General features: G+C 33.4%; 1 protein-coding gene across 2 annotated transcripts in view; it reads left to right on the forward strand.

The window, feature by feature from the left end:
- LOC136032707 (protein Wnt-4-like) overlaps positions 1 to 26,988 on the forward strand; it is a 171,363-nt gene that overhangs the window by 56,303 nt on the left and 88,072 nt on the right. For both annotated transcript variants that reach the window (XM_065713011.1, XM_065713012.1), the window contains exon 3: positions 2,105 to 2,412. In XM_065713011.1, coding sequence (XP_065569083.1) covers positions 2,105 to 2,412 — 308 coding nt within the window. The remainder of the gene's footprint in view (positions 1 to 2,104; positions 2,413 to 26,988) is intronic.

Genomic DNA, 26,988 nt, shown 5'->3' on the forward strand with positions numbered 1-26,988 from the left:
AAATTTGATATTCCAAGTAAATTCAAAATTATCTCTTTTGTGGCGTATGTCTCCTTTTCCTATAGATAATATAATCCTCTTCTGGCAAAAGTATTTCGTGAATTCAAAATTAATCAATTTTTTGGCGTATGTCTCCTTTTTCCTTGACAAAAAAGGAGACAAATGCCAGGTTCCCATATTATAGCACCATAAGATTTTCAATGTATGTTCCAATGTATAAAAAAAAATATAAAAAATACAAAATTTAATTTTTTTATTATAAAAGAATATATATATAAATAACAAAATGTAATTTAAACTCCAAAAATATCATTTGGTAAATTGTAACAATAAATAAATAGAGGAAGCTATTCAAGAGGGTAGGAGATTCGGTACTTCTGCATTATTCAGAATACACTGGAGAAGTTAAGTTAATCCTAATGAAATATACCAAAATATGATAAATATATGATACTTTAGTTTGAATAATAATGTAATTTGGGCTATATATTTGCACTAGGGGGGGGGGGGCCTAACTCAACCCAACTTAACCTACCGCCCCCTAATATCCAAATATACAACCCAATTTATACAAGTCTAATGTATTCTGTTCTCGCCATTTGTCTTAGTGGCCATGAAACCAGTTTTCATAGATTTTACATTCAGCAAACTTCTCGATTGTGTTCTGAATAACACAGGAGAACCGGGTATTCTTATACGCAAAATCATATAGCACAAAAAGTAATTTATTAATCAGTTGTTGTATTTCAACATTTTGAGGAGACCTCGGGCTTGAAAATTAAAAAAATACGACACATTGTTACTCCTGTAGATTTGAAAAATGTGTTTCTCTCCCCCCCCCCCTCTGTCTGAATATTAGTACATTGACACCGCTGTCTATACTTTTTTATCCTTGGAATCCTTTTTTACCCTCCCTTGGATCAAACAAATATTGCCTCTACAGCATTTTTCCTTTGAAACTAATATAATAATTACTAAACTATAGAAACTAACTAATATAATAATTTTGAAAATAGCCCGCAATTTTTGGTGGGAAGCTTAATGATTTTGAACGGCAAATTTGCGGGCAAGAATGGAGATATTACAAGAGTAAAATACTCCTCATATAGCTTCAGGTGTGTGCTTTATGAACATAAAAACTCAAATTCAAGGTATTCACTAAAATGATTGAGTTAAGTATTTATCTATATCTATCTATCTAAACAAGTTTGCTCTACTATAGCAGCTGTTTAAATCGACAATATTGCTAAATACTCCTGTTTTTATTTTTTTCTCGCTCAAAACACAATATTTAATATCACGTTCCCTACAAGGCCATAGTTAATAAGGCAATGGCTTTACAATTGTTTCTGGTGGTAATGCTCAATGATACCGCACTGGTGAAGGATCGAACATTTTTTAGTTTTACTGAATTTAAGCTTAGAAATAAAAGGCTATGGCAACGAGAAGATAATATTTGAGCTTTTTTTGCGGGTTTTACCACTTATCAAATCAGAATTCTCATATCTTCTTTAGCTATTTCTTTCTCGTGTCTAAAGGCTTTGCAGCGTAGTTTTCTTAAAATACAGAATGCTATTCCTGTTGGGCATAGATAGATAGTTTACTAAGCCCTATAAAGCAATATCAACGCAACCTGTTTCTTTGATCCTGAATTTGATTTCAGTAATATTGTACGAAAACGTCTTTATAACAACCCGAACAAGAAGAAGAAGAAACCACGCCAAGGATACCAAGTAAACTACACAAAAGGAAACCCAAATACAAGTGAAAATAAGAAAACAAAACTACACAAAACAAATTTACGAAGAAACGAAAAAATGTTCAAAGACACACACGTGGGTTATTGTGCACTTTGTAGAAACTAGCAAATATAAGCAAAAACACCTCTAAATGTCAATTTCAAAACACCCAGAAGTTAAAATTTGTCTTTCACAAACTACCATAGCCTTCCATGACTAGGAAGACACCACTGAATTAAAATATGTTCCATAATCGCCCCATCTACCTTATTCCCAATTGGGGACAAATTACCCTTGTGTCCAAAACCCTTAGGGCATAAACCCGACAAAGGAAATCACTGTCCTATTATACATGTCAATTTTAGGTACCTGGGAGTAGCTGGTGTATCCCCGCTTATTGACCAAGATATGGGAATGGGAAGTTCTCCAGAATCAGTTGCTGATCAACACCAGTCTGATATTTCTGTGTCATACGCCCATTCTGTTTGTGCGGCACTACCGGGGCTTGTATCTCGCCAAATTGAGGTTTGCCAAACTCACCCTAATGCAATCCAATCTGTCTCACATGGAGCTAGAAAGGCTATTCATCAGTGTCAATATCAGTTCAGGAATGAAAGATGGAACTGTACGGCCATAGAAGACAAAAGAATTTTCGAAAATACTATAGAAAGAGGTTTGATTTTCTTTTGATTAAAACCTAGCTATGGATTAAAAAAAAATTGTGATAAATAATTGTCATTTTAGCTATTTGATAAAGTTATTTCAGATTGGAGTGGTGGCAAAAACTGATTCTTATTGAATTCAAAATCAGCTTAAAAGATAATTATATTCTTACAAGAAGCATGAATCTTTTATGAGATTAAGTATAAAAAAAAATACAACTGAAAGTAGGATGCAACATTAAAACTTAACTAACAGAAGTTTTTCCGTACATAAATATGGCTGCCTCTTGTTCAACCTTGCTCTTTGCGCTTCAGTCTTAAAGTCCTCTAAACCTAACTGTCGTTCGAATTCAACAGCCCCTGTGTTTGAGCACCCTTTCTTAAAGCATTACAACAAAACGTATACTTTAGTGTCATAAGCTTTGTCCTTGATGCTGACATATCCTAGAAATGCACCTCACTAAAGCCCAGTCACCTCACTGAATTATTTTTTTCTCATTCTTGTCATTTGTTTCTTTTTCTGTACCTTCTGCTTAAAAATTACCTTAAAAGTATGCATCAACGCACCAGATAACAAAACTCGCAGTTTAAATGGATTGTCTGAGCAGTTCTAAACCCTCTCTATTGGTTTCTCTTGTCAACCTGGAGGCGCCAATTCCCTGAAATTTAGGGGATTCATTTTTTAAGTTAGAAGGGGTAATTTTTTTCAACTTTGTCGATATTAATATCAAAAATGCTTTTCCAAATGAAACTATCAAAAAAACCATTTTTCTAAATATATAGATGGCAGAAAATGCAGGTGGACAATTAACCCCCCCTCCATCGATTGATGCCCTGTGATTAACTAGCCAAAGCAAAACAAAAACCCAGGCTTCAAGATAACTTATTTGTGAAAATACAAACACATTAGAACACAAAATTGCCAAAATGAACCTGAGCAGTGAAGTGGTTAATTTACGCTGAAATATAGATCATATCTTTCCCGCTAACGAGTCAAACCACAAAAATGTTGAAGTTATTTCGTAATAAAAAAAACGAATTAAATGTTAAGTTGGACTCAAGATATCTTATTTACATCAGTGCAAATGCGCTAAAATGCACGAATGCCCCAGATGAAAGTAAGTAGTGAGATGGGGCAATTTTGAAGGAGTTACACAGCTTCTCTAAACCTCTTTGCACACCGGCAAATAAAAACATGAAAATTTCTGAGTTATTTCAGAAAAAGTAAAACCATCTCAATAAGTAGTATATATCTATATATATATAAATAAGTTGTCTGTCTGTGTGTCTGTCTGTGGATCAGGTGACGTCATGTTTCTGTGTTGACTGACGTCATGAAGTTAGTTGTCGTCATTTTTGCTATGACGGTGACGTCATTAAAGATAATTAATCATGAAGTTAGTTGTCGTCATTTCGAAACCCTTTGGCAGCACATTAATATTGCTTGCGGGAGATATCAGGCAAACATTACCTATAATACCTAGATCAACTCCTGCAGACGAAATGAATGCTTGCCTGAAAAATTCTAATTTATGGGCACACGTAAAAATATTAAAATTAACTACAAATATGCGTGTCTGATTGCAAAACGATGACTCTGGTCAAACATTTTCAGATCAATTGCTGGCAATTGGAAACGGAAAGCTCCCAGTAGACTCAATTTCAGGACGTATACAACTACCTGCTGATTTCTGTAATTTAGTGACGTCCAAAAATGAATTGATTGAAAAAGTATTTCCGAATATTCTAAAAAATTATAAAAATAATAAATGGCTAAGTGAAAGAGTGATTCTCGCGCCCAAAAATATAGACGTCCACGAAATCAACAATATTGTTTTGACCAAGATTCGAGACCAGGCAGTCCTTTACAAGTCAGTCGACACAGTTTTGAACCAAATGAAGCGGTTAATTATCCATCTGAATTTTTAAATTCCATAGATCCTTCAGGGTTTCCACCACACGTGCTACAACTAAAAATAGACGTACAAATAATACTTTTAAGAAATATCAACCCACCAAAGCTTTGCAATGGCACGCGACTTGCCGTAAAAAAAACAATGGAAAACCTAATAGAGGCCACAATCTTGACAGGGTCTTTTGAGGGTGAGGCTGTTCTTATTCCTCGCATTCCCATGATTCCAACGGATCTGCCTTTTCAATTTAAAAGATTGCAATTCCCAATTCGATTAGCATTTGCAATCACCATTAACAAAGCTCAAGGTCAATCATTAGAAAAATGTGGTATAGATCTTAATACTGATTGTTTTTCCCATGGACAATTGTACGTTGCATGTTCGAGGGTCGGTAAACCTGACAATCTATTTATATGCAGCGACAATTGGACAGCGAAGAACGTTGTATATTCGCAAGTTTTACGCAGTTAATTTATATTGTATCTATCTATCTATCTATCTATATAAAAACGAGTTGTGTGTATGCATGTTTGTTTGTTTGTAAAAAGAGCGTTTGCATATGACGTCATTATTAGTACATTCTGCTTTGTATATGCAAAGACAATGGGAAAGCCAAGAATGCTGTATATTCGCAATTTTTACGTAGTTTGAAACACATATATAAATCTATCTATATTCACAGGTGGGACACAGGGACACAACTACAATGGCGCGTAACTAATATGGCGCGTAACGACTTACGCGCGGGGGGGGGCTTTGGGGGGCGCGAAGCGCCCCACCAACTAGGTGTTGGGGTGGCGCGAAGCGCCACCCCAACAGCTAGTGATGATATAAAATAGTGCAAATTTATGAAAACGTAACAATACCCCTAACGAAACAAAGTGCCAATGCGGGCAATTCAATTTGAGTTATAGACCAAGTTTAAAACTTTTTACTGGTGAACCATTTAAAACAGAAAAACTTAATTACTAATTCTTAATATATACAAAAAAAAACTTAACAACATATCTAAATCCTGATTTCAGATATTTTATACTGAAAAGTACAAATGCGTTCGAGCTTAACAATTCCCCAAATGAAACGAAGTAATAAAGTCAGTGATTTAACTTAGGTTATGTGTAAACCTCTTTACTAGCAAATGAAAAATCAAAACCTTATCAAATCATAAGCATTTCTACGTATTTCATAATAATACAAAACGACTCGTTTAAAAAACATTTTGTCAAAAAATATTTTAGTGACAGAAAAAAAGACGGGTATAGGTCTTCGGTAATCTTGTAATAAAAAAATTCTTACGTCAGTACATCCAGACTTATATTGGTAACTGTTAATTAAACTAAACAAACTCAAGAATTACGCTTAGGTTAGGTCTCAGAAAACCAGTTTCATAGCAACAAAGACAAGTGACGGTCGATAGAATGCATTGGACTCTTGTAGTTGAACTATATATTTGCACATTAGGGGTGGGGGGTTGCTGTTGAGTTTAGGCTAGAACTACTGTCCCCACTCCCTAATGGGTAAATATATAGCCCAAATTATAATATTTTATAAACTAAAGGTAATATTAAATTTGTATCTCATTAGGATCAACCTAACTTAACTTCTTGGTGTGTTTCGTTTAATTTAACGGATTACCCTTATATTCATTGGATTTTTAGAGTCAGTTCCTCTTTAACTGCATCCAAGCCTCTTCCCCCCATCTTCTTTACAAAAGTACAAACGCATTATGATGCAATGTAACAACACACCGGTTGAAATAAAAGTGAGACATTAAATTTGAGCTATGTCTAAACCTCTTTACTACTCAACTAATCGCGACATCAAAATTTCAGAGCTATATCGCAATGAAACATAAATAATTAAATACAAATTTATAAGCTGGCCTTTAAGTACCTTATTCGCAAAGGTAAAAATTTATAAACATGAGACAATCAAGGGGGAAAGAATGGTAAAAATTGGGGTGGGGATTTGTCTCAGTTTCTAATGAAGATACAGAGATAATGTATTTTAAAAAGCGGGGAGGGGGTTGGAATTCTACTTTTCTTTTATTATTTCAATGAAAATATTATAAGACTTATAATCGAGTTGGGGAGGGGTAAATTAAAACAATACCCCAAAACGAATCAAAGTGACAAAGTGATCAGTTTAAACAACTTTACAGGCTAACTAATCAAAAGTGGAAATTCCTCTAAGTTATTTGCAATAAAGCCAAAGACATAATAAAATTCTACTAAAAATCTACAATATAACTTGCATACAAAAGTGTTAAAACATTAAAATGCATCAATACTTCAAGTGAAACAGAGCAATAAAATAAGCAATTTCAGTTGAGTTGTATAGCATGTCTACAAATTTTCTAACTGGCCAGCTAATCAAACTATGAAGTTTTCTTGGCAAGAGTTCTTATAAAGCAAAATGACCCATAAAATTCTGACCAAAATTTTAAAGTTAGATACTAAGGTGACTTATATCTAAAAAAAATAGTGATTTGTAAGCAATAAAATTCATGTTTGACACATGCTCTAATTTAATGAGATGTAAAAAAAAATCCAATTAAAATGCGACTATAATTTTTTCATTCGTTTTTTAATCAAATATTATTATTATTTTAATATTTAGTATAATGTTATATTGTTATTGTGTTGTGAGAGCAACACTTTGGTTTTGTCGTGTTTTTTTTCCTAGCACCCCGATTTCAGCTTATTCCTAGAAAGTGGTGAGGGTCTAACCTTGCGGTTTTTACGGAAAGTGTGGACCTTAAGCCGGATTGATGAATATGACTTTGCATTTTGGAAAGCTTCGTAGAACGCATGCCAGGGGCCAAAAAGGATTGTTTTTGCTTGTCCTTCAGCCAGAGCCAATAGTGTGTGAATTGACTTGGAGTTTTACAGCCTATGTCAAAGAGAACTATCTGAAGTTATGCAGTCAAGCTTTCGTTTCATCAAACCATGTTTCTGCTTTCGAGTGGAAAGCTCCACTCTAGCAGGAAAGCAGGCAAACACCGGTTCCAAATTGAAGATGGACTAAAATCTATAAGTATTAAATATATGTGGCAGTTATCTGACCCCCTAGCCAATGTATCCTCTTTGAGTGATAAATAGAAAATTTACAGAAACAAAAAGTGGGGACCGAAAGTGCTGCCATCTGTTGTTTCTACCCATTTCTGTTCGTGATTTCAGCTGAGTTTATCATTCGGTTTTTTGCACTTGGTATTGCGGTAGGGAAATGGTATCAGATGTTCCTCTTAAACTTTAAAAGTTCTCTCATTGCTGAAGAAACTATAGTTTATCCTTTGCTCCTTTCTAAGTGATGACGTTAGAAACTTGGCCTACGGCAAAAAAGTCAACTTTTCAACTAAGACAAATAGGTTTTTTTTCGACGGCAGTCGATAGCTCTTGATGAGCTGATCAAAGTATATGTCATCCATTTTTTGGTAGAAAAATTCCTTCGTGAGATATTCCAGTTTGAAAGTTTAAAGGGGTTGACAAATTCAGTAGTAAGGTACACACTGAAACCAAAAATAGGCCGATGCCAATTGTAAGACATATAGGCGAGTTTTAAGCAACAGTCGGCTGTTAGCTCATAATCATCTTTGGCAATGAGGGGTTTGCAACTTTTGCTAGTTGATGTACTTATTATTTGTGTCCGGTGTATTTGATGGTAAGACCAATTTGGTATATATAGGACATATAGGGGACTTGTAAGTAATAATCGGCTGTTAGGCTACAATCATCTTCAGCGATGAGGGGTTTGCAACTTTTGCTAGTTACAATGAGGAGTCTATAACTTTTGCGAGTTGGTGTACCTACTATTTATTTTATGATCCTTACAGATTAACAACTTCAGCGTTTAATCCAAGCGAGGAAACAAAACCAAAGTGTTGCTCTCGCAACACTTTACTTTGCGAAGCCAAACAAAGGTTACCGCAACACCCCACATTGCCTATACAACGTAGATCTAGTTATTATGCTAATATCAGATGGGAATATTATTTTCTTAATAATGACATAATATTATGATGTTATTTTTTATTATTATAAGCAAAATATAAAGTACAATGTATTAAATAGTAATGTATATACAGATATACAATACACACACACACACACACACACACACATATATATATATATATATGTATATATATATATATATATATATATATATATATATATACATACATTTACATATATATATATATATATATATATATATATATATATATATATATATATATATATATATATATATATATATATATATATATATATATATACTAGCTGTTGGGGTGGCGCTTCGCGCCACCCCCCAAGCCCCCCCGCGCGCGTAAGTCGTTACGCGCCATATTAGTTACGCGCCATTGTAGTTGTGTCCCTATGTCCCACCTGTGAATATAGATAGATATATATATATATATATATATATATATATATATATATATATATATATATATATATATATATATATATATATATATATATATATATATATATATATGTTTTTAACTACGTAAAACTTGCGAATATACAACATTCTTTGCTGTCCCATTGTCTGTGCATATAAATAGATTGTCAGGTTTACCGACTCTTGAACATGCAACATATAATGGTCCATGGGAAAACAATCCGTATTCAGATCTATACCTCATGATTCTAATGATTGCCCTTGAGCTTTGTTGATGGTGATTGCTAATCGACCATTCCCTGAGTCGCCATCGTCATTTATATATCCCCCTGTGCACCCCGGCGTCCCCTTTGTAGTTATGTCCCTGTGTCCCGGTCGTCATTTATATTCCCTGTGTCCCGGTCGTCATTTGTGTCCCGGTGTTCCAGTCTGTGATTTCTCTTTGAGTGTCCCGGGCGTCATTTATATTCCTTGTGTCCCGGTGTCCCGGTCGTCATTTATATCCCCCTGTGCCCCCCGGCGTCCCCATTGTAGTTGTGTCCCTGTGTCCCGGTCGTCATTTATATTCCCTGTGTCCCGGTCGTCATTTGTATCCCGGTGTCCCGGTCTGTATATACATTCGTTTTTTAGTTTTGTTTTTCTCCTTTATTTTTTTCCTTTTTTCTTTTTTTTCTTTTTTAGTTTATTTAGATTTTTAGATTTTTTAGTTTTTTTATTAGTTTTTAGTTTTTTTGTAGTTTTTACCATTTTTTTAGTTTTTTTATTTTTTTTTTTTACTTATGTCCTGGTCGTCATTTATACTCCCTGTGTCCCGGTCGTCATTTGTGTCTCGGTGCTTTGTTGATTGCTAATTTATATTATATTTATATTTATATTTTTTATATTTATTAATATTTTTTTAGTTTTCTTTTTCTCTTATTTTTCAGTTTTTTCCTTTTTTTTTAGTTTTTTCTTTTGTAGTTTTTAGTTTTTTTTTGTTTTTTACCTTTTTTTAGTTTTTTTTTTTTAGTTTTTTAGCTTTTTTAGTTTTTTTATTAGTTTTTAGTTTTTTTTTAGTTTTTGCCTTTTTTTAGTTTTTTCAGTTTTTTTTAGTTTTTAGTTGTTTACCTTTTTTTAGTTTTTTTTAGTTTTTTAGCTTTTTTAGTTTTTTTTCTTTTTAGTTTTTTTTGTAGTTTTTACCTTTTTTAGTTTTTTTTCTTCTTTTGTATTAGTGTGAAATAATTCAGACGTCATATGCGGACAAACACGACGTCACTCGACAGACAGACAGACAGACATAACCCACAAACAACTTATTTTTATATATATTTATTCATATTTTTTTAGTTTTCTTTTTCTCTTTTATTTTTCAGTTTTTTCCATTTTTTTAGTTTTTTTCTTTTTTAGTTTTTAGTTTTTTTTAGTTTTTTACCTTTTTTTAGTTTTTTTTAGTTTTTTTAGTTTTTTAGCTTTTTTAGTTTTTTTATTAGTTTTTATTTTTTTCGTAGTTTTTGCCTTTTTTTATTTTTTTCAGTTTTTTTTTAGTTATTAGATTTTTACCTTTTTTTAGTTTTTTTTTAGTTTTTTTAGCTTTTTTAGTTTTTTTTTCTTTTTAGTTTTTTTTTGTAGTTTTTACCTTTTTTAGTTTTTTTCTTCTTTTGTATTAGTGTGAAATAATTCAGACGTCATATGCGGACAAACATGACGTCACCTGATCCATCCACAGATCCACACACAGACAACTTATTTTTTACTTATGTCCTGGTCCTCATTTATACTCCCTGTGTCCCGGTCGTCATTTGTGTCTCGGTGCTTTGTTGATTGCTAATTTATATTATATTTATATTTATATTTTTTATATTTATTAATATTTTTTTAGTTTTCTTTTTCTCTTATTTTTCAGTTTTTTCCTTTTTTTTTAGTTTTTTCTTTTGTAGTTTTTAGTTTTTTTTTGTTTTTTACCTTTTTTTAGTTTTTTTTTTTTTTAGTTTTTTAGCTTTTTTAGTTTTTTTATTAGTTTTTAGTTTTTTTTTAGTTTTTGCCTTTTTTTAGTTTTTTCAGTTTTTTTTAGTTTTTAGTTTTTTACCTTTTTTTAGTTTTTTTTTTAGTTTTTTAGCTTTTTTAGTTTTTTTTCTTTTTAGTTTTTTTGTAGTTTTTACCTTTTTTAGTTTTTTTTCTTCTTTTGTATTAGTGTGAAATAATTCAGACGTCATATGCGGACAAACACGACGTCACTCGACCGACAGACAGACAGACATAACCCACAAACAACTTATTTTTATATATATTTATTCATATTTTTTTAGTTTTCTTTTTCTCTTTTATTTTTCAGTTTTTTCCATTTTTTTAGTTTTTTTCTTTTTTAGTTTTTAGTTTTTTTTAGTTTTTTACCTTTTTTTAGTTTTTTTTAGTTTTTTTTAGTTTTTTAGCTTTTTTAGTTTTTTTATTAGTTTTTATTTTTTTTGTAGTTTTTGCCTTTTTTTATTTTTTTCAGTTTTTTTTTAGTTATTAGATTTTTACCTTTTTTTAGTTTTTTTTAGTTTTTTTAGCTTTTTTAGTTTTTTTTTCTTTTTAGTTTTTTTTTGTAGTTTTTACCTTTTTTAGTTTTTTTCTTCTTTTGTATTAGTGTGAAATAATTCAGACGTCATATGCGGACAAACATGACGTCACCTGATCCATCCACAGATCCACACACAGACAACTTATTTTTATATATATAGATATATACATTTATATATATGTACATTATACATATATATAATTATATGATGTATATATACACTTATATATGTATATAAGTGTACATTATATGTATATATATATATATATATTAGTATATAATATTCAAATATTGATATGAGACTATAATCTATATATATAAAAATAAGTTGTCTGTCTGTCTGTGGATGTGTGGATGGATGTGTCAGGTGACGTCACCTGAAAAAACTGGATTAGGTGACGTCAAAACTGAAAAAACTAAAAAAAGGCAAAAACTACAAAAAAAAAACTAAAAACTAATAAAAAAAATAAAAAAGCTAAAAAACTAAAAAAACTATAAAGGTAAAAACCAATAAAAAACTAAAAAAAAACTGAAAAAACTAAAAAAAGGCAAAAACTACAAAAAAAAACTAAAAACTAATAAAAAAAGTAAAAAAGCTAAAAAACTAAAAAAACTAAAAAAACTAAAAAAAGGTAAAAAACTAAAAAAAATAAAAAATAAAAAAAAAACTAAAAAAAAGGAAAAAACTGAAAAATAAGCTAAAATAAAGGTAAAAACCAATAAAAAACTAAAAAAAAAAAGGAAAAAACTAATAAATGACGACACTCAAAGAGAAAGCGACCAGGACAAAAGGAATGTTCGATTAGCAATCAACAAAGCACCGGGACACAGGGAGTATAAATGACGACCAGGACATAAGTAAAAAAAAAAAAAACTATCTATATATATAAAAACTAAATAAAATAAAAAATAAAAAAAAACTAAAAAAAAGGAAAAAACTGAAAAATAAGCTAAAATAAAGGTAAAAACCAATAAAAAACTAAAAAAAAAGGAAAAAACTAATAAATGACGACACTCAAAGAGAAAGCGACCAGGACAAAAGGAATGTTCGATTAGCAATCAACAAAGCACCGGGACACAGGGAGTATAAATGACGACCAGGACATAAGTAAAAAAAAAAAAAACTATCTATATATATAAAAATAAGTTGTTTGTGGATCTGTGGATCGTGGATCAGGTGACGTCACCTGAAAAAACTGGATCAGGTGACGTCAAAACTGAAAAAACTAAAAAAAGGCAAAAACTACAAAAAAAAACTAAAAACTAATAAAAAAAATAAAAAAGCTAAAAAACTAAAAAAACTAAAAAAAGGCAAAAACTACAAAAAAAACTAAAAACTAATAAAAAAGCTAAAAAACTAAAAAAACTAAAAAAAAGGCAAAAACTACAAAAAAACTAAAAACTAATAAAAAAAATAAAAAAGCTAAAAAACTAAAAAAACTAAAAAAAGGTAAAAAACTAAAAAATAAATAACGACCGGGACACAGGGACACAACTACAACGGGGACACCGGGGGAAACAGGGGGGATATAAATGACGACCGGGACAAAAAAACTAAAAAGAAATAAAAGCTAAAAACTAATAAAAAAAACTAAAAAATCTAAAAATCTAAATAAGCTAAAAAAGAAAAAAAAAGGAAAAAAATAAAGGAGAAAAACAAAACTAAAAAACGAATGTATATACAGACCGGGACACCGGGATACAAATGATGACCGGGACCCGGGACACAGGGAATATAAATGACGACCGGGACACAGGGACACAACTACAACGGGGACACCGGGGGAAACAGGGGGATAACCTGACAATCTATTTATATGCAAAGACAATGGGACAGCAAAGAATGTTGTATATTCGCAAGTTTTACGTAGTTAAAACCATATATATATATATATCTATATTCACAGGTGGGACATAGGGACACAACTACAATGGCGCGTAACTATTATGGCGCGTAACGACTTACGCGCGCGGGGGGGCTTGGGGGGGGGGCGCGAAGCGCCCCCACCAACTAGGTGTTGGGGTGGCGCGAAGCGCCACCCCAACAGCTAGTAATGAATAATATTAATAATATTAATTTAATATTATTATTATTAGTTTAAAAATGATACGAGCTCCAATTTCCAATAGTGATTAATGCTACTGCTTCCTCAATCTTCGACTGAAAAAGTTTTATTACGGTGTTTTTCATTTTTAACCTATCCTGATCTTTCTCAAACCTTCTTTTAGCACTTTGAAACTGTACTTTGGTAATTGATGCTCTTTGCATCAAGCCAACAAAAAACTTATTCCAAAATAATAGGGTAATTTTCTGGAAAATAAACACACATTTGAAATGTTCCCCTCTGTGCCCCGCTCCCTGTAAAATTTATGAGTTAATATTGCCTGTCATTATGTTATAAACGATAAAAAAAAACCTTGAAGACACAATATTTTTAAAGAAGTGTTGAAGAAATAAAATTTGTAATTAATTTTTAGTTAGTTAGCCATTTTATTTTATTTGAACTAATTTTAATTAAATTTAGTTATTTTTTATTGTATAAGGACAAGATAAACAAATGGAAGGGGGAATCTTGAGCCTCGTTTTAATACTCCTTTAAAAAAAATTGATTATTTTTTTTGAAGGGATGGTTAGGAGAACTCTATGATTACAACCACTACGACTATTGACAAAAAAATACAGCACCAAGCCATCTGAGACCAACACAACTACGCACGCTCCTCCTCCATCTCAATCTATCCAAGGCCTCCCTCTTTATACCCTCTGAAAAAGTTCCAATCCTTCTTTACGACCTACCCTCACTCTATTCGAGGACGACCTACTTTTTGTTTAGCTCTAGATGGTTGGCCGAAAAGAACGATCTTGGCAACGTGTCATCATTCATTCACAGAGCATGTCCCAGCCATTTCAACCTTACTCTCATTATAGCCCTAGAAGTCAGAATTGGACCACACTTTTCGTACAGCTTACTGTTTGAAACATGTCAGTAAGATGTGTATCCAAAACTATTTGTTCGCAACTCCTGAAAAATATCCTTGAAGATTCCTCTGGAATAGACCCTACTCATCTTTTTTTTATTGCCCACGTCTCAAAACCATACTTAACCACTGTCATGTATTTATCTGTTATACCAAACAAGAATAGGACCTCGCTAAAGCTTTCCTATTGGCTGAATCAAAAGCTGATTCATGATCTATAAAATCGAAGACTAAAGGAGTCTGATGATTCAGGCACTGTTAAATTATTAATCCATGAGGGAAAATTAGGTTGATACATCCTCTCCTCTTCTTAGAGCAACGCTGTTTGTCTCTTAAATCTTATCTACAGCATCTCTAAGTCAAAAGAATATCATCATGGTAAGTTATTTGCTTTCTATGGAAATCAAGCTAATTTCTCTGTAATTAATACACCCGCTCTCATTGCCTTCCTTACAGGAGGATTTAAAGTTTTTAAAGTTTTCAGTTTTATTTATTAATAAATTTAATAACAAGTGATAATTTAATAATTTAAGGGGAAATAATACATTTAACTTAATTTTATAGTTTTTCTAAAATCCATTGGTACTTTTCCTTTCTTAAAAATCCTACTCATAATCATCAGTAGTTTATCTCAAACCTCATAACCACCATATTTAAATAGCATATTATTTGCCATACTATCAGCACCTGGTGCCTCATGTTTTTTATATCTTTAAGTACTCTTATTACTTGTACTCAAAAAATAAATCTTCCTTCATTTCTAAAGTTTCACATACTTTTTGTTTTTTCCTACATCAGTTTCTGTAAATTTATTCAGGTTTAGCACATTTTCAGAATGTCCTACAAATTTTTCTGTAACTCTTTCCTTATCACTCTGTGTGGTCTCTTTCATAACTCTATGGGACATATCCAGATTGACTGTTTCCTCTTAATTTTTCAACATGCCAGTAAAATGTTTCACTATTATACTGTCTGACTGGATCTTCCACATCTTCAGTGATTTTATCCATAGCCTCACCCTGGATATCCACCTTTTATCTACTTCATACCTTCTTAACTCATAGCTTAATATATTCTCACTTCCACTTCGCTGTTATTGTCATACGATCTACCGCTCAATTATTTCTTATGGAAGCCCCTTTTCTCCTCTATAAAACTTAAAACATTTTCACTGGTATTCCTAGCTGCGTTTCTAACTTTTCTCCTTAAAACACCATCTACTACTGCACAAACAATTTTCCTAATATTAATCCACCCATATTCTGCATTGCCAAGTTTTACATCCAGTTTAGCATTCAAATGTTCCAGGAAAGTTTCTGTCAAAGTCTCATTCAGGAGTATACCAACGTCGTAACTTCTCAGAAAGTAGTTACCCTTCCTATAGTTCAGCTTTAGATTAACCCTAGACACTGGACCCAAGAAACTTGAATCGATCCTACCAGTCTTTGGTTTACAGTAACATAATCAATAAGGTTAGCCGTCTTACCATCATAGGAATACAATGTTAACTTATGGGAATACTGTATTGGTTTTGACTAGATTGTTATACCTACAAAATTACAGCAGTGTATAACTCACCGTATCTTTTTTTCCTACACTAAATTTACCAAGACTGGATCCCTATTTCTAAAGACTTGAGCATTAAAATCCCCTATTAAAAACCTCCTATTAAGTTGGCAAAATTGTTATTGCCTCAGGAAAAGCATTGGTGCCGAAGCAATACAGAACGGTGACTAACACATCTATCTAAGTCTACACGAAGTGCTTAAACTGGCTTAGAACCAGACTGCAAGAAGTCCCTGGGACCTTCATTATAAATGGAGGATCTGCGCAATCCTAAGCCCATCTTGGTCTCAACATGGTTTTTCGCACTTGGCGATCATCTTCTATCAAAAATATTTGAAATATTGCACAAGCAATCTCAACCCTACTACCTCTGACTCATCATATATTCATGCCTACAAATATCATACTGTTATGGGAAGTCAATCTATAATAGTAACTTAGAAGCAAAGAGGTCCTTCAGCCCAAAACAGCCCGCCAAAATAAAACAAAATCCAGAAGAATTATCCATTAATCAGCGTCAGGTGCAAATGCTATATCGTTTACTAGACTATGATTCCCTCAAAGCACGTCACTCTTCAAGGTTATTCTACAACGCTGTTTGCAAACTCGTGAAAAGTCCAACCTTGCGCTGCTATGAAGCCAAATAAGCAGAATCGCCCTGTGGCTGATAGGGACTGAGGAAGGAGCTTATGACGGAGGTGAGACCCCTAATCAGCTCAAAACTTTTATGCTCTGCCAATCCTCGTCAGAGCGTTTGCCACGATTGATTTTTAAAATGAAATATAGAAAGATTAACTTTGCTTTTCTTCCATTTGCAAAAGAATAAAAGGAGTGAGATAAAAATATTCAAATACCCAAAAACAGTTCCAATTTGACTTTTTTTATAACTGATTTCATCTCCAAATATATAAAGAGTAAAAAAATCCCACCAGCCGATTTTTTTTATAAGTCTTCAGTCTAAATGGAAAGCATGGGGCAGTCCTGACGTGTTTTACAACTATTCTAGGACAATTCTATTATCATAATCGTCCCACGCTTTCGTTTTAGTTCATATTATTTTGTCTGAAATTCATCAAGATGCAAGACACGTTGTAAGACTCTTTCTCATATTGTTCTCTGGAAAAGTTCCTATTCAGAACAATGGATTGATTGTCCCTAATTATAATCCTTTTGATAAAATAGATAAAAAATTGATCTTGAAAAGATAGAGATAGAAGACCTTATTCATTAACTATTGTTTTCAAGATATGTCTTGTATTTAGACTACTGCTGTGGTATGTATGAAGTGATTGTGTTTCTCTGGCTCATAGTTTTTTTTAAAAAGACAAAAAGTTAAAATAAATCGTTTCTAATAAAAAAAGTGTAAATATTATTTAAAAAACTATTCTTTTTATTATTGCTTATTGAATAAATCTTCATAAACTTTATTGCTTTATTATCCCATAATTATAATACTATATTTTATTATGCTCCCAAGATTTTATTCAGGTTATTAAAAAAGAGAGGATTTTATTGATTGCATTAACCAATTATTAACCCCACCTGCCACTACCCCTTAGGATTTCTTATGCTCAACAAGTCTTTCAATTTATTCTAGTCAAAAACAATTTCTAAGAATATTAAAGTGAAACTAAAACTTACTTCGAAGGGCAACTACTTTGCAGAAGAGGAAGACTGCCCCCTCCCTCATCACCTACGAATTCATTATAATATGACGTTTATGTCGATTTCATAGCCACGGAGGTTCTGGGTGTCTCAAAATAAAAATTAGAACATGGGTTTTGTCTATATTGAGCACCTGTACTGAAAGAATTGGACAGGAGGATTATTAAGGACAAAATGTCAGGGAGTATATGATGCTAAACTCGTTTTGATCGTAGCTGGAAAGACCAACTCCATGGTCTCCTGTCAGACCGTCTGACAGGGTCAGATAGCAAATATCATATGCTTCTTGAAGGACGATCAATTGCAAGACTAAGAATCAATAGCAACCATAACCTAGGATAGGCTTCCTCCGTCTACATCTCTGCAGCTACGACGGATAAAATAAGAAGCTTGAGAGACCACTATTAAGACTGGTTGGGAGAACTCTAGAAGAACTTTTTTTCATTGATATAGTAGCAAAAATATTTGCGACCATATTGTTAAACAGATTCCACAAAATCTGTGACAGCAGAGACCTAATTGAGGAGGCTTCAAATTGCCGATTGGCCTACTCTTACTAGATTTTTAGTTCAAGACATATGCTGAGAGGAGGGCTCAAACGCTAACAGTACACTATCTTATTGCTGATTAACTTTGCAATAGCTTTTGAAGCGGTTATTTTTATGCCATGTGGCCCACCATGATGGAAGACAGAGTTCCTTACGAACCTAGTCTGCCTCATCCAGGAGCATTGTTCTAAGAGTGCAAAATATCGATATTAGATCGATATTACAAGGGTACTTTATTATAATATTACGGGCTACGATATTAGTGATGCCATTACAAGGATCATCGCTTTTGACAAACAAGAGTGTCATTACTTTCTGGTTAAGGAGTTAGACGAGGATGTTCTCCCTCTCCAATCCTGTCCAACTCTGAAATTAACTAAATCTTCAAAGCGGTCAAATGTTACCAAAGAATGAGATATTATCTTCTCCGTCAACAGCCGTACTAGACCACAATGAACGTTAATATCCTTAGTAGATCTGTCGAAAAAACAAATTCTTTGGTTGATGATCTATCAAGTAAATGCAAATATGTCTGCCAAAATACATGTCTGCAAAAGTCAAAGATAACTGGGACAAGTGGTATTGAAGACACGCACGTCCTTCTGGTCAGAGTACCCACCAAAAAACTTTTTGATAAACAAATCCACAACATGACAAATAAAGCAAAACAAATCCAAATCTCCTTTCCCTCAGCTATTTTTTTCTGTTCATGGAAACACAGGGAGCCAACAATATTACTCTAAAAATCAAGCTGTGCATGTTTGAGACAAAGGTGGTTTTCCTGTTACATTAAGGATGTAAAGCTCGGCTGCTAAATCCCCCCCCCCCCAAAAAAAAAAAAACCTGGACACCTCTTGTCATAAGAAAATTGGATTTATTTCGAACTTGAGCGAATTTGAAAGTATTAGAAATGGGATCATTTGCAATGGAGCCGGAAATCCCAAGTATGTCGTGACGACAAATAACAACATGACGATGCTGTTGCATTGCCTGAAGTACATTTCACTTCTGTCTTCTGTGGAGGAAACGAGTTAGTCGTCAGGGAAAATCAGATTATTTTCTACCGTCAAGTTCAACCTCAATCCTTGATGATTTCAGGAGAAATGGAAGCTGATTGGATCAAGGGTGGCTTTTCATCATCGAACTGACAATGGTGAACAGGACTGCTTGGATTTCACCTGCTCCCGAACAGCATGATGAGCCAAGAGCATGCAATGGGAAATAAGTCGAAGAGTACTTTCTGAAAACACAAGGCATTCGACACAAGCATCACGTTTCTTTAAATATAAAGTTGGATTATTTTTATATTAGTTCTGATGTGTTTGAAGTAAAAAAAAATATATTATAGTATTTAAAATAGGAATAAAAGAGTGGTATATCCCCCCTTATAATAGTAAAAGATTGAACTAATAGGTAAAAGGATGTTGGCCTAGCTAAAAACACATTCAGGGGTAACGTTACAACAACAAGTTTTATGATTTTTTTTACTTTTCTCAATTTGAGCTAGATCATTGAAAATTCGATCACAAAGTTTTCTGTAGATGATCTTGATCCACTGGTATGGTTACACAGGGAGAGCCCCTTTTAGAGATTGGGAATAAGCTTATATGCTGCTGATGTGAGATGATTATGATTTTTGTGACGGTCATTTTTACTGTGCTAACGAATTTGTACGGTTAAGGACGGTGTCTGAAAGATACCAGTGGATATAGCCTAACGTGCCGTGTGTTGTAGCTAATCAGGTTGTAGCCAGTGTGATTTAACCTATAAATGGCCCTGCTTCTAATTATGAGGTGAAACTTTATGCAAGTTCACTTGAAATCCATTTTAGAATAAATATTACTTGTTTCTCTAGCTATATTTGGGTTTTCATTAGTTTACTAAACATTTAATTTTTTATGGAAAAAAATACGCTCCAAAGATGGTCAGACTATACATTAATTTGCAAATAAATATATTTACAAAGACGCATAAACTTAAGAGTTGAGCTTGATAACTTTATATTTTTAATACAAATTTGTTCAACCTCTCAATTCGGCTGGCTTTGTCTTGTAATCAAACACTCTTACTTGCTAGCTTAAAATTTTCGTGGCAAACTGAAGCGAGGGTGATTTTTAGGGTAAAATTGTACAGTTTCGCATGGTGACTCTTTTCAGAAAATAGAAAAAATTCAGAAAAATAGTCTTTTCTGAATTAAAAAAAAATCAAGTGAAAGTGAGGAGCAACATTAAAACTAAAATGAACAGAAATTATTACGTATATAAGGGAGGTTACTCCTCCAAAACACCTCGCTCTTTACGCTAAAGTTTTTCATTACTTTTAAAAAAAGCTCGTTATTGTCCTAATTAAACGAACATAGTGTTTCAGGAGTCATTCTAAACGAATTGGGACATAATTTTAACTTTTGCGTAAAGAGCGTGGTGTTTTGTAGGAGTAATCCCCCTCATATACGTAATAATTTCTCTTCTTTTTAAGTTTTAATGTTGCTCCTTACTTTCAGTTGAAAAAATTTGCTTTTTATTTAATTTCTGATCGTTTTTTAAAATAATCCCAGGATATCTGGCCTCATCTCCACGGAGAAATACCCTCCCCACGGGTATATCCTCTATGCAATTCAATTCTGGTTAAAATTTACCCAGGACTATTGCCCTTAGCAACTCCACGCGTAAAACTGAGACGAAAAAAAAAGAGAAAGCAAGAGATACAAAAAAAATTGTGTATAGCAATTATGACAAATTCCCCCAGTGTATAAATTTTTCTTACCAGTTCACCCCCTGGAATCTTCCCTCCCCATGGAAAGTTCCCCCGTAAAAAAAAAGAACAAAAAATTCGTCTTCCCACCCTAAAATGTATAAATGCTTCCAAATGACAAATATTATGAGTAAACAATATGATATTTTATAACTTAAAGACCTTTCCTCTAGGGCTGTGGGGAGGTCATGTTATACTCAAGGCATATTTATTGGGCCTTTCAACTATGACGAACAAAATGGTTATCTTAAAATTTCAGTCGGACGATTTTGGGTAAAAAGGGATGGGGCCTAGTTACCCTCCAATATTTTTGCTCACTTAGAAAGGGCATTAGAACTTTTAATTTCCGTTTGAATGAGCCCTCACAAAATATTCTAGGACCACTGGGTCGATAGGATCATCCCTAGGGGAAAAAACAAATAAACACGCATCCGTGATATTTCTTCTGGCAAAAAATACAAAATTCGACATTCCACATTCCGTTTTTAGAGTTTTGGTTACTATTGAACCGCGTCGCTCCTTACTTACAGATCGTTAGCACGAACTGTTTGATATTGCACAGTGCCTTTGCTTTAAACTTTGTTGTTCTTTCAATAATCAATGTGTGTTAATATGAATACTGTATGTTATCCAGGGACTAACATTTAAGCCATAGGGATTATTGATCAGTCCCTGGAGTTGTGTTTTTGTTTGTGTTTTGGTTTTTCCGTCAAAACAGTCAAGTCATAACACTCATTTTCCCTCCTATTCACTTGAATCTTCCTATAAGAACTGCATATTTCACCTTTATTAGCTTGTTTCTTCCAAAATTTATAGTTTTAAATGCTACTTTACCATAGAAATCTGAATAAAAACATAAATTATAGCTACTTGAAATTAAAAACTTACATTAAAGAACGATTTATGATCACTTTCTGTTAAACCCTGTTTAAATTATATTTACGGAGATTTGCATACCCGATTACATCTTTAAATACAATAGAGCTGAATCTGAAATCAAAGAAAGTCCCATCATAGTATTTTAGGAGCCTTTCTCAGTTTTATTTACTTTGATGAATGACTGGTCGTTTGACTGAATAGAAAATTTATTGCTTGTAATGTTCTCAGGTTTCTTTAACAAATCATTTTCGTGAAAGGCTTGGTCCTCTTTGAATCCGACAAATGTTCGTCTCCTAGTTAGCTGATATTTTTGAGTCATTGCTATTTTCAAATTCAAAATTTTAGCCAGGGTTGCTACACGCAAAAAATGTTCTCAGGTTTCTTTAACAAATCATTTTCATAAAAGGCTTGGTTCTCTTCGAATCCGGCAAATGCTTGTCTCCTAGTCAGCCGATATTTTTGAGTCATTGTTATTTTCAAATTCAAAGTTTTAGCCGGGGTTGCCACACACAAGTAATGTCCTCGGGTTTCTTTAACAAATCATTTTCATAAAAGGCTTGGTCCTCCTTGAATCCGACAAATGCTCGTCTGCTAGTTAATTGATTTTCTTTTAGTCATTGTTATTTTCAAATTCGACGTTTTAGCGAGGGTTGTCACACGCAAGTAATGTTCTCAGGTTTCTTCAGCAAATCATCAAGCAGTTCGTGGTAACGAACTGTAGTAAGGAGCGACCCGGCTCAATAGTAACCAAAACTCTAAAAAATGGAATTTTGATACCAATAGCTAGATCAAAAGAATTGCATTTTAATGCTGATTTTAAATATATAAGTTTCATCAAGTTTAGTCTTACTCATCAAAAGTTACGAGCCTGAGAAAATTTGCCTTATTTTAGAAAATAGGGGGAAACACCCCCTAAAAGTCATAAAATATTAACGAAAATCACACCATCAGATTCAGAGTATCAGAGAACCCTATTGTAGAAGTTTCAAGCTCCTATCTACAAAAATGTGGAATTTTGTATTTTTTGCCAGAAGGCAGATCACGGATGCGTTTTTATTTGTTTGTTTGTTTTTTTTCCCAGGGGTGATCGTATCGATCCAGTGGTTCTAGAATGTTCCGAGAGGGCTCATTCTAACGGAAATGAAAAGTTCTAGTGCTCTTTTTAAGTGACCAAAAAAATTGGAGGGCACCTAGGCCCCCTCCCACGCTAATTATTTTCCCAAAGTCAACGGAGCAAAATTCCGAGATATCCATTTTATTTAGCGTAGTCGAAAAACCTTATAACTATGTCTTTGGGGACCACTTACTCCCCCACAGTCCCCATGGGAGGGGCTACAAGTTACAAACTTTGACCAGTGCTTACATATAGTAATGGTTATTGGGAAGTGCACAGACGTTTCCAGGGGGATTTTTTGTTTGGGGAGAGGGGTTGAGAAGAGGGGGATATTCTGGGGGATAAGTTTGGGGAACTTTCCATCGAGGAATTTGTCATGGAGAAGAAAATTTCCATGAAGGGAGCGCAGGACTTTCTAGCATTATTAAAAAAAAACAATGAAAAAATAAATATGAAAAAGTTTTTTTTTCAACTGGAAGTAAGGAGCAGCATTTAAACTTAAAACGAACAAAAATTATTACGCATATGAGGGGCTCACCTCCTCCTAATACTTCGCTCTTTACGCTAAAGTATTTCTAGTAATTTCAACTATTTATTCTATGGCTTTTGTGATTCAGGGGTCATTCTTAATGAATTGAGAAAAAATTTAAGCTTTAGTTTAAAGAGCGAGGTACTGACGAGGGGGTGAACCCCCTCATATATGTAATAAAAACATGAGAATACAGAAGTTCGTTACGTAAGCTAATTTATAAGTTACGTATATCTTTTACTAACAAAAACATTCGCAAAAAATTAAAAGTTCTAGTTTCCTTTTTAAGTTAAAAAATCGGAGGGCAACTAGGCTTCCTCTCCCACTCCTTTTTTTCTCAAAATCATTCGATCAAAACTATGAGAAAGCCATTTAGCCAAAAAAAAAAAATATGTAAATTTGGTTATAATTATTCCTCTGCGGAGAGCCAAAATCAAAACATGCATTGATTCAAAAACGTTCAGAAATTAAATAAAAAAAAAAGTTTTTTTAACTGAAAGTAAGGAGCGACATTAAAACTTAAAACGAACAGAAATTACTTCGTATATGAAAGGGGCTGCTCCCTCATCAACGTCCTGCTCTGTACGCTAAAGTATTTTTTTACTGTTTTAAAAAGTAGAGTTGAGAGAAAGAGCTAAACTTTAGTGTAAAGAATAGGACGTTGATGAGGAAGCAGCCCCTTTCATATACGAAGTAATTTCTGTTCGTTTTAAGTTTTAATGTCGCTCCTTACTTTCAGTTAAAAAAAACCTGTTTGTTTTTATTTAATGTTTCATAGAAGGCTTGGTCCTTTTGGAATCCGACAGATGATCGTCTCCTAGATAGCCGATATTTTTCAGTTGTTGCTGTTTTCAAGTTCAAAATTTTAGCCAGGGTTGCCACACGCAAGTAATGTTCTCAGGTTTCTTTAACAAATCATTTTCATGGAAGGCTAAGTCATCTTTGAATCCGAAAATGGTCGTCTCCTAGTTAGCCATTATTTTTAATTCATTGCCATTTTCAAGTTCAAAATTTTAGCCAGGTTAGCCGCAGGCAGTGCACGGTTTCCTTGTAATGTTCTCAGGTTTCTTCAGCAAATCATCTTCATGAAAGGCTTGGTTGTCTTTTAATCCGACAAATATTCTTCTCTTAGTTAGCCTTTATTTTTGAGTCATTGCTATTTTCGAATTCAAATTTTAGATATGGTTGCCAGAGTTATTAGCCAGGGTTGCCACACGCAAGCAATGTTCTCAGGTTTCTTTAATAAATCATTTTCATGAAAAGCTTGGCCCTTTTTAAATCCACGAAATGATCGTCTCCTAGTTAGCCGATATTTTTGAGTCATTGCTATTTTCAAATTCTAAATTTTGGCCAAGGTTGCCACACGCAAATAATATTCTCAGGTGGGAATGAAATTCCCACCAATATTTCATGAAAAGCTGGTTCTCTTTGAATAAAACAAATTATCGTCTTCTAGTTAGCCCATATTTTTTAGTTATTGCCAGTTTCAAATGCAAAACTTTAGCCAGGTTTTCCGCAGACAGTACACGCTTGCCCTGTAATGTTCTCAGGTTTCTTTAACGAATCATTGCCATGAAAGGCTGGGTCCTTTAGTCCTTTTTAATGCAACAAATGTTCGTTTCCTAGTTAGGTGATAGTTTTGAGTCATTGCTATTTTCAAATTCAAATTTTAAATATGGTTGCCAGAGGTATTAGCGATGGTTGCCAAACACAAGTAATGTTCTCACGTTTCTTTAACAAGTAAGTATCATGAAAGGCTTAGTCTTCTTTGAATCCAAAAAATTACCGTCTCTTAGTTAGCAAATATTTTAAAGTCATTACCATTTTCAAATTCAAATTTTAAATATGGTTGCCAGAGGTATTAGCTATGGTTGCCACACACAAGTAATGTTCTCACGTTTCTTTAACAAGTAAGTAGCATGAAAGGCTTAGTCTTCTTTGAATCCAAAAAATTACCGTCTCCTAGTTAGCGAATATTTTAAAGTCATTACCATTTTCAAATTCAAATTTTAAATATGGTTGCCAGAGGTATTAGCTATGGTTGCCACACACAAATAATGTTCTCACGTTTCTTTAACAAGTCCGTCTCCTAGTTAGCCAATATTTTAAGTCATTACCATTTTCAAATTCAAAATTTTAGCCAGGTTTGTCGCAGGCAGTACACGGTTGCCTTGTAATGTTCTTAGGTTTCTTCAACAAAAATTTCCATGAAACGCTTGGTCCTCTTTGAATCCGACGAACTATCGTCTCCTAGTTAGCGAATATTTAGCCAGGTTTGTCGCAGGCAGCACACGGTTGCCTTGTAATGTTCTCAGGCTCTTCAACGGATCATTTCCATGAAAGGGTGGGTTCCCTTTAAATCCGACAAATGTTCGTTTCCCAGTTAGGTGGTATTTTTTAGTCATTACTACTTTCAAATTCAAAATTTTAGCCAAGGTTGCCACAATTAATAAAGATTTGCCTTGTAATATTTTAAGGGTTTTTCAAAAAATCATTTTTATAAAAGGCTTAGTCCTTTTTCAATCAAACAAATTTTCTTCTCCTTCTTCGGTGACATCTACTTGGCTGCTTGGCTGATAGGAGTTAGCAATAGGATTTTTTTTTCAAAATAGTAACTTGTGAATAGGCCTACATCTAAAAAAATTATTTCTTTAGTACTTTCTCTTAAAGAGTAAGTGCCCCATACACTTATTGAACCATATACACGAATATGCAACTTTTTAGTCTTCTAGTACTTTATTCGCCCGTGACATAAAAGTTTCAGAAACTGATGTGGCAACTCTGACTTCAGGGTCTTGTTGGTGGCACTGCAAGGAGCATCTCTCAAACAGCGTCTTGGCGGACTAAAATCCTGATGAATTGTGGCCCTTAAAAATTTCATGATTTTCACAGTTTTTCCAAAATATTTATATTTTGCCTTTATATGACTATTGTGTGAATTTTCCACTTATGAGGAGGGAGGAAGGAAACGAAGTGTGTGAAGCCAAAGTAAAGCCCGGGTAAATGAATACTCTGGTGGAATGGACTTTGTCTTTCCTCGAAATATCATGGTGCTGATGATTTTTTGTAAAAATGTGAAGGTTTCAACTACTTCCGGCTATTGTGATGTCAAAGGTACTAAAGTGCTCACGTGAAGAAGGAAACCCGTGTTTCCCCAAAAATTTAGTGTTTTCTTCCTATAATTACCATATACTTGTATGGTTCTCTACTTTTTTTATAATCCCCCACCTGAAATTTATCAGTGCCAGAATAAATTAGAACATCATCTTAGAACAGTTTGACTTTCTAACGAGCGAAATTGTGGCTTAATGGATCCGGTTTTAAATACTTCAAACACGGTTGAATTTCGGGGTACAGACAAAAATTTTAGCCTTGATATTTGAAAATTTAAAACACTTATTAAATTGGTAACACTTTGAAACCAATGCATTCTTCACGTGGACGTTGTTAACCAGATTTTAGTTTGGATTATTCTACTGGGTCCTTGTGTGGGGGCAATGACATTTGGAAAGCCATCATGGTGCTTATGGTTCTATTGTCATAGGAAAAGTAAAGCAGAGAAACCCCTATTTTAAAATTATTAATTCAAATAAAATAATAAAAAAAGATATGATTTTGAAGGAAACCTATTGCACGAAGCTAAGTGTTTGAAATTAATATATATTGGATTTTCAAATTATTTGGCAGAATACCAAAGCTC

Source organism: Artemia franciscana, chromosome 11 (assembly GCF_032884065.1).
Source record: "Artemia franciscana chromosome 11, ASM3288406v1, whole genome shotgun sequence".
NCBI lineage: Eukaryota > Metazoa > Arthropoda > Branchiopoda > Anostraca > Artemiidae > Artemia > Artemia franciscana.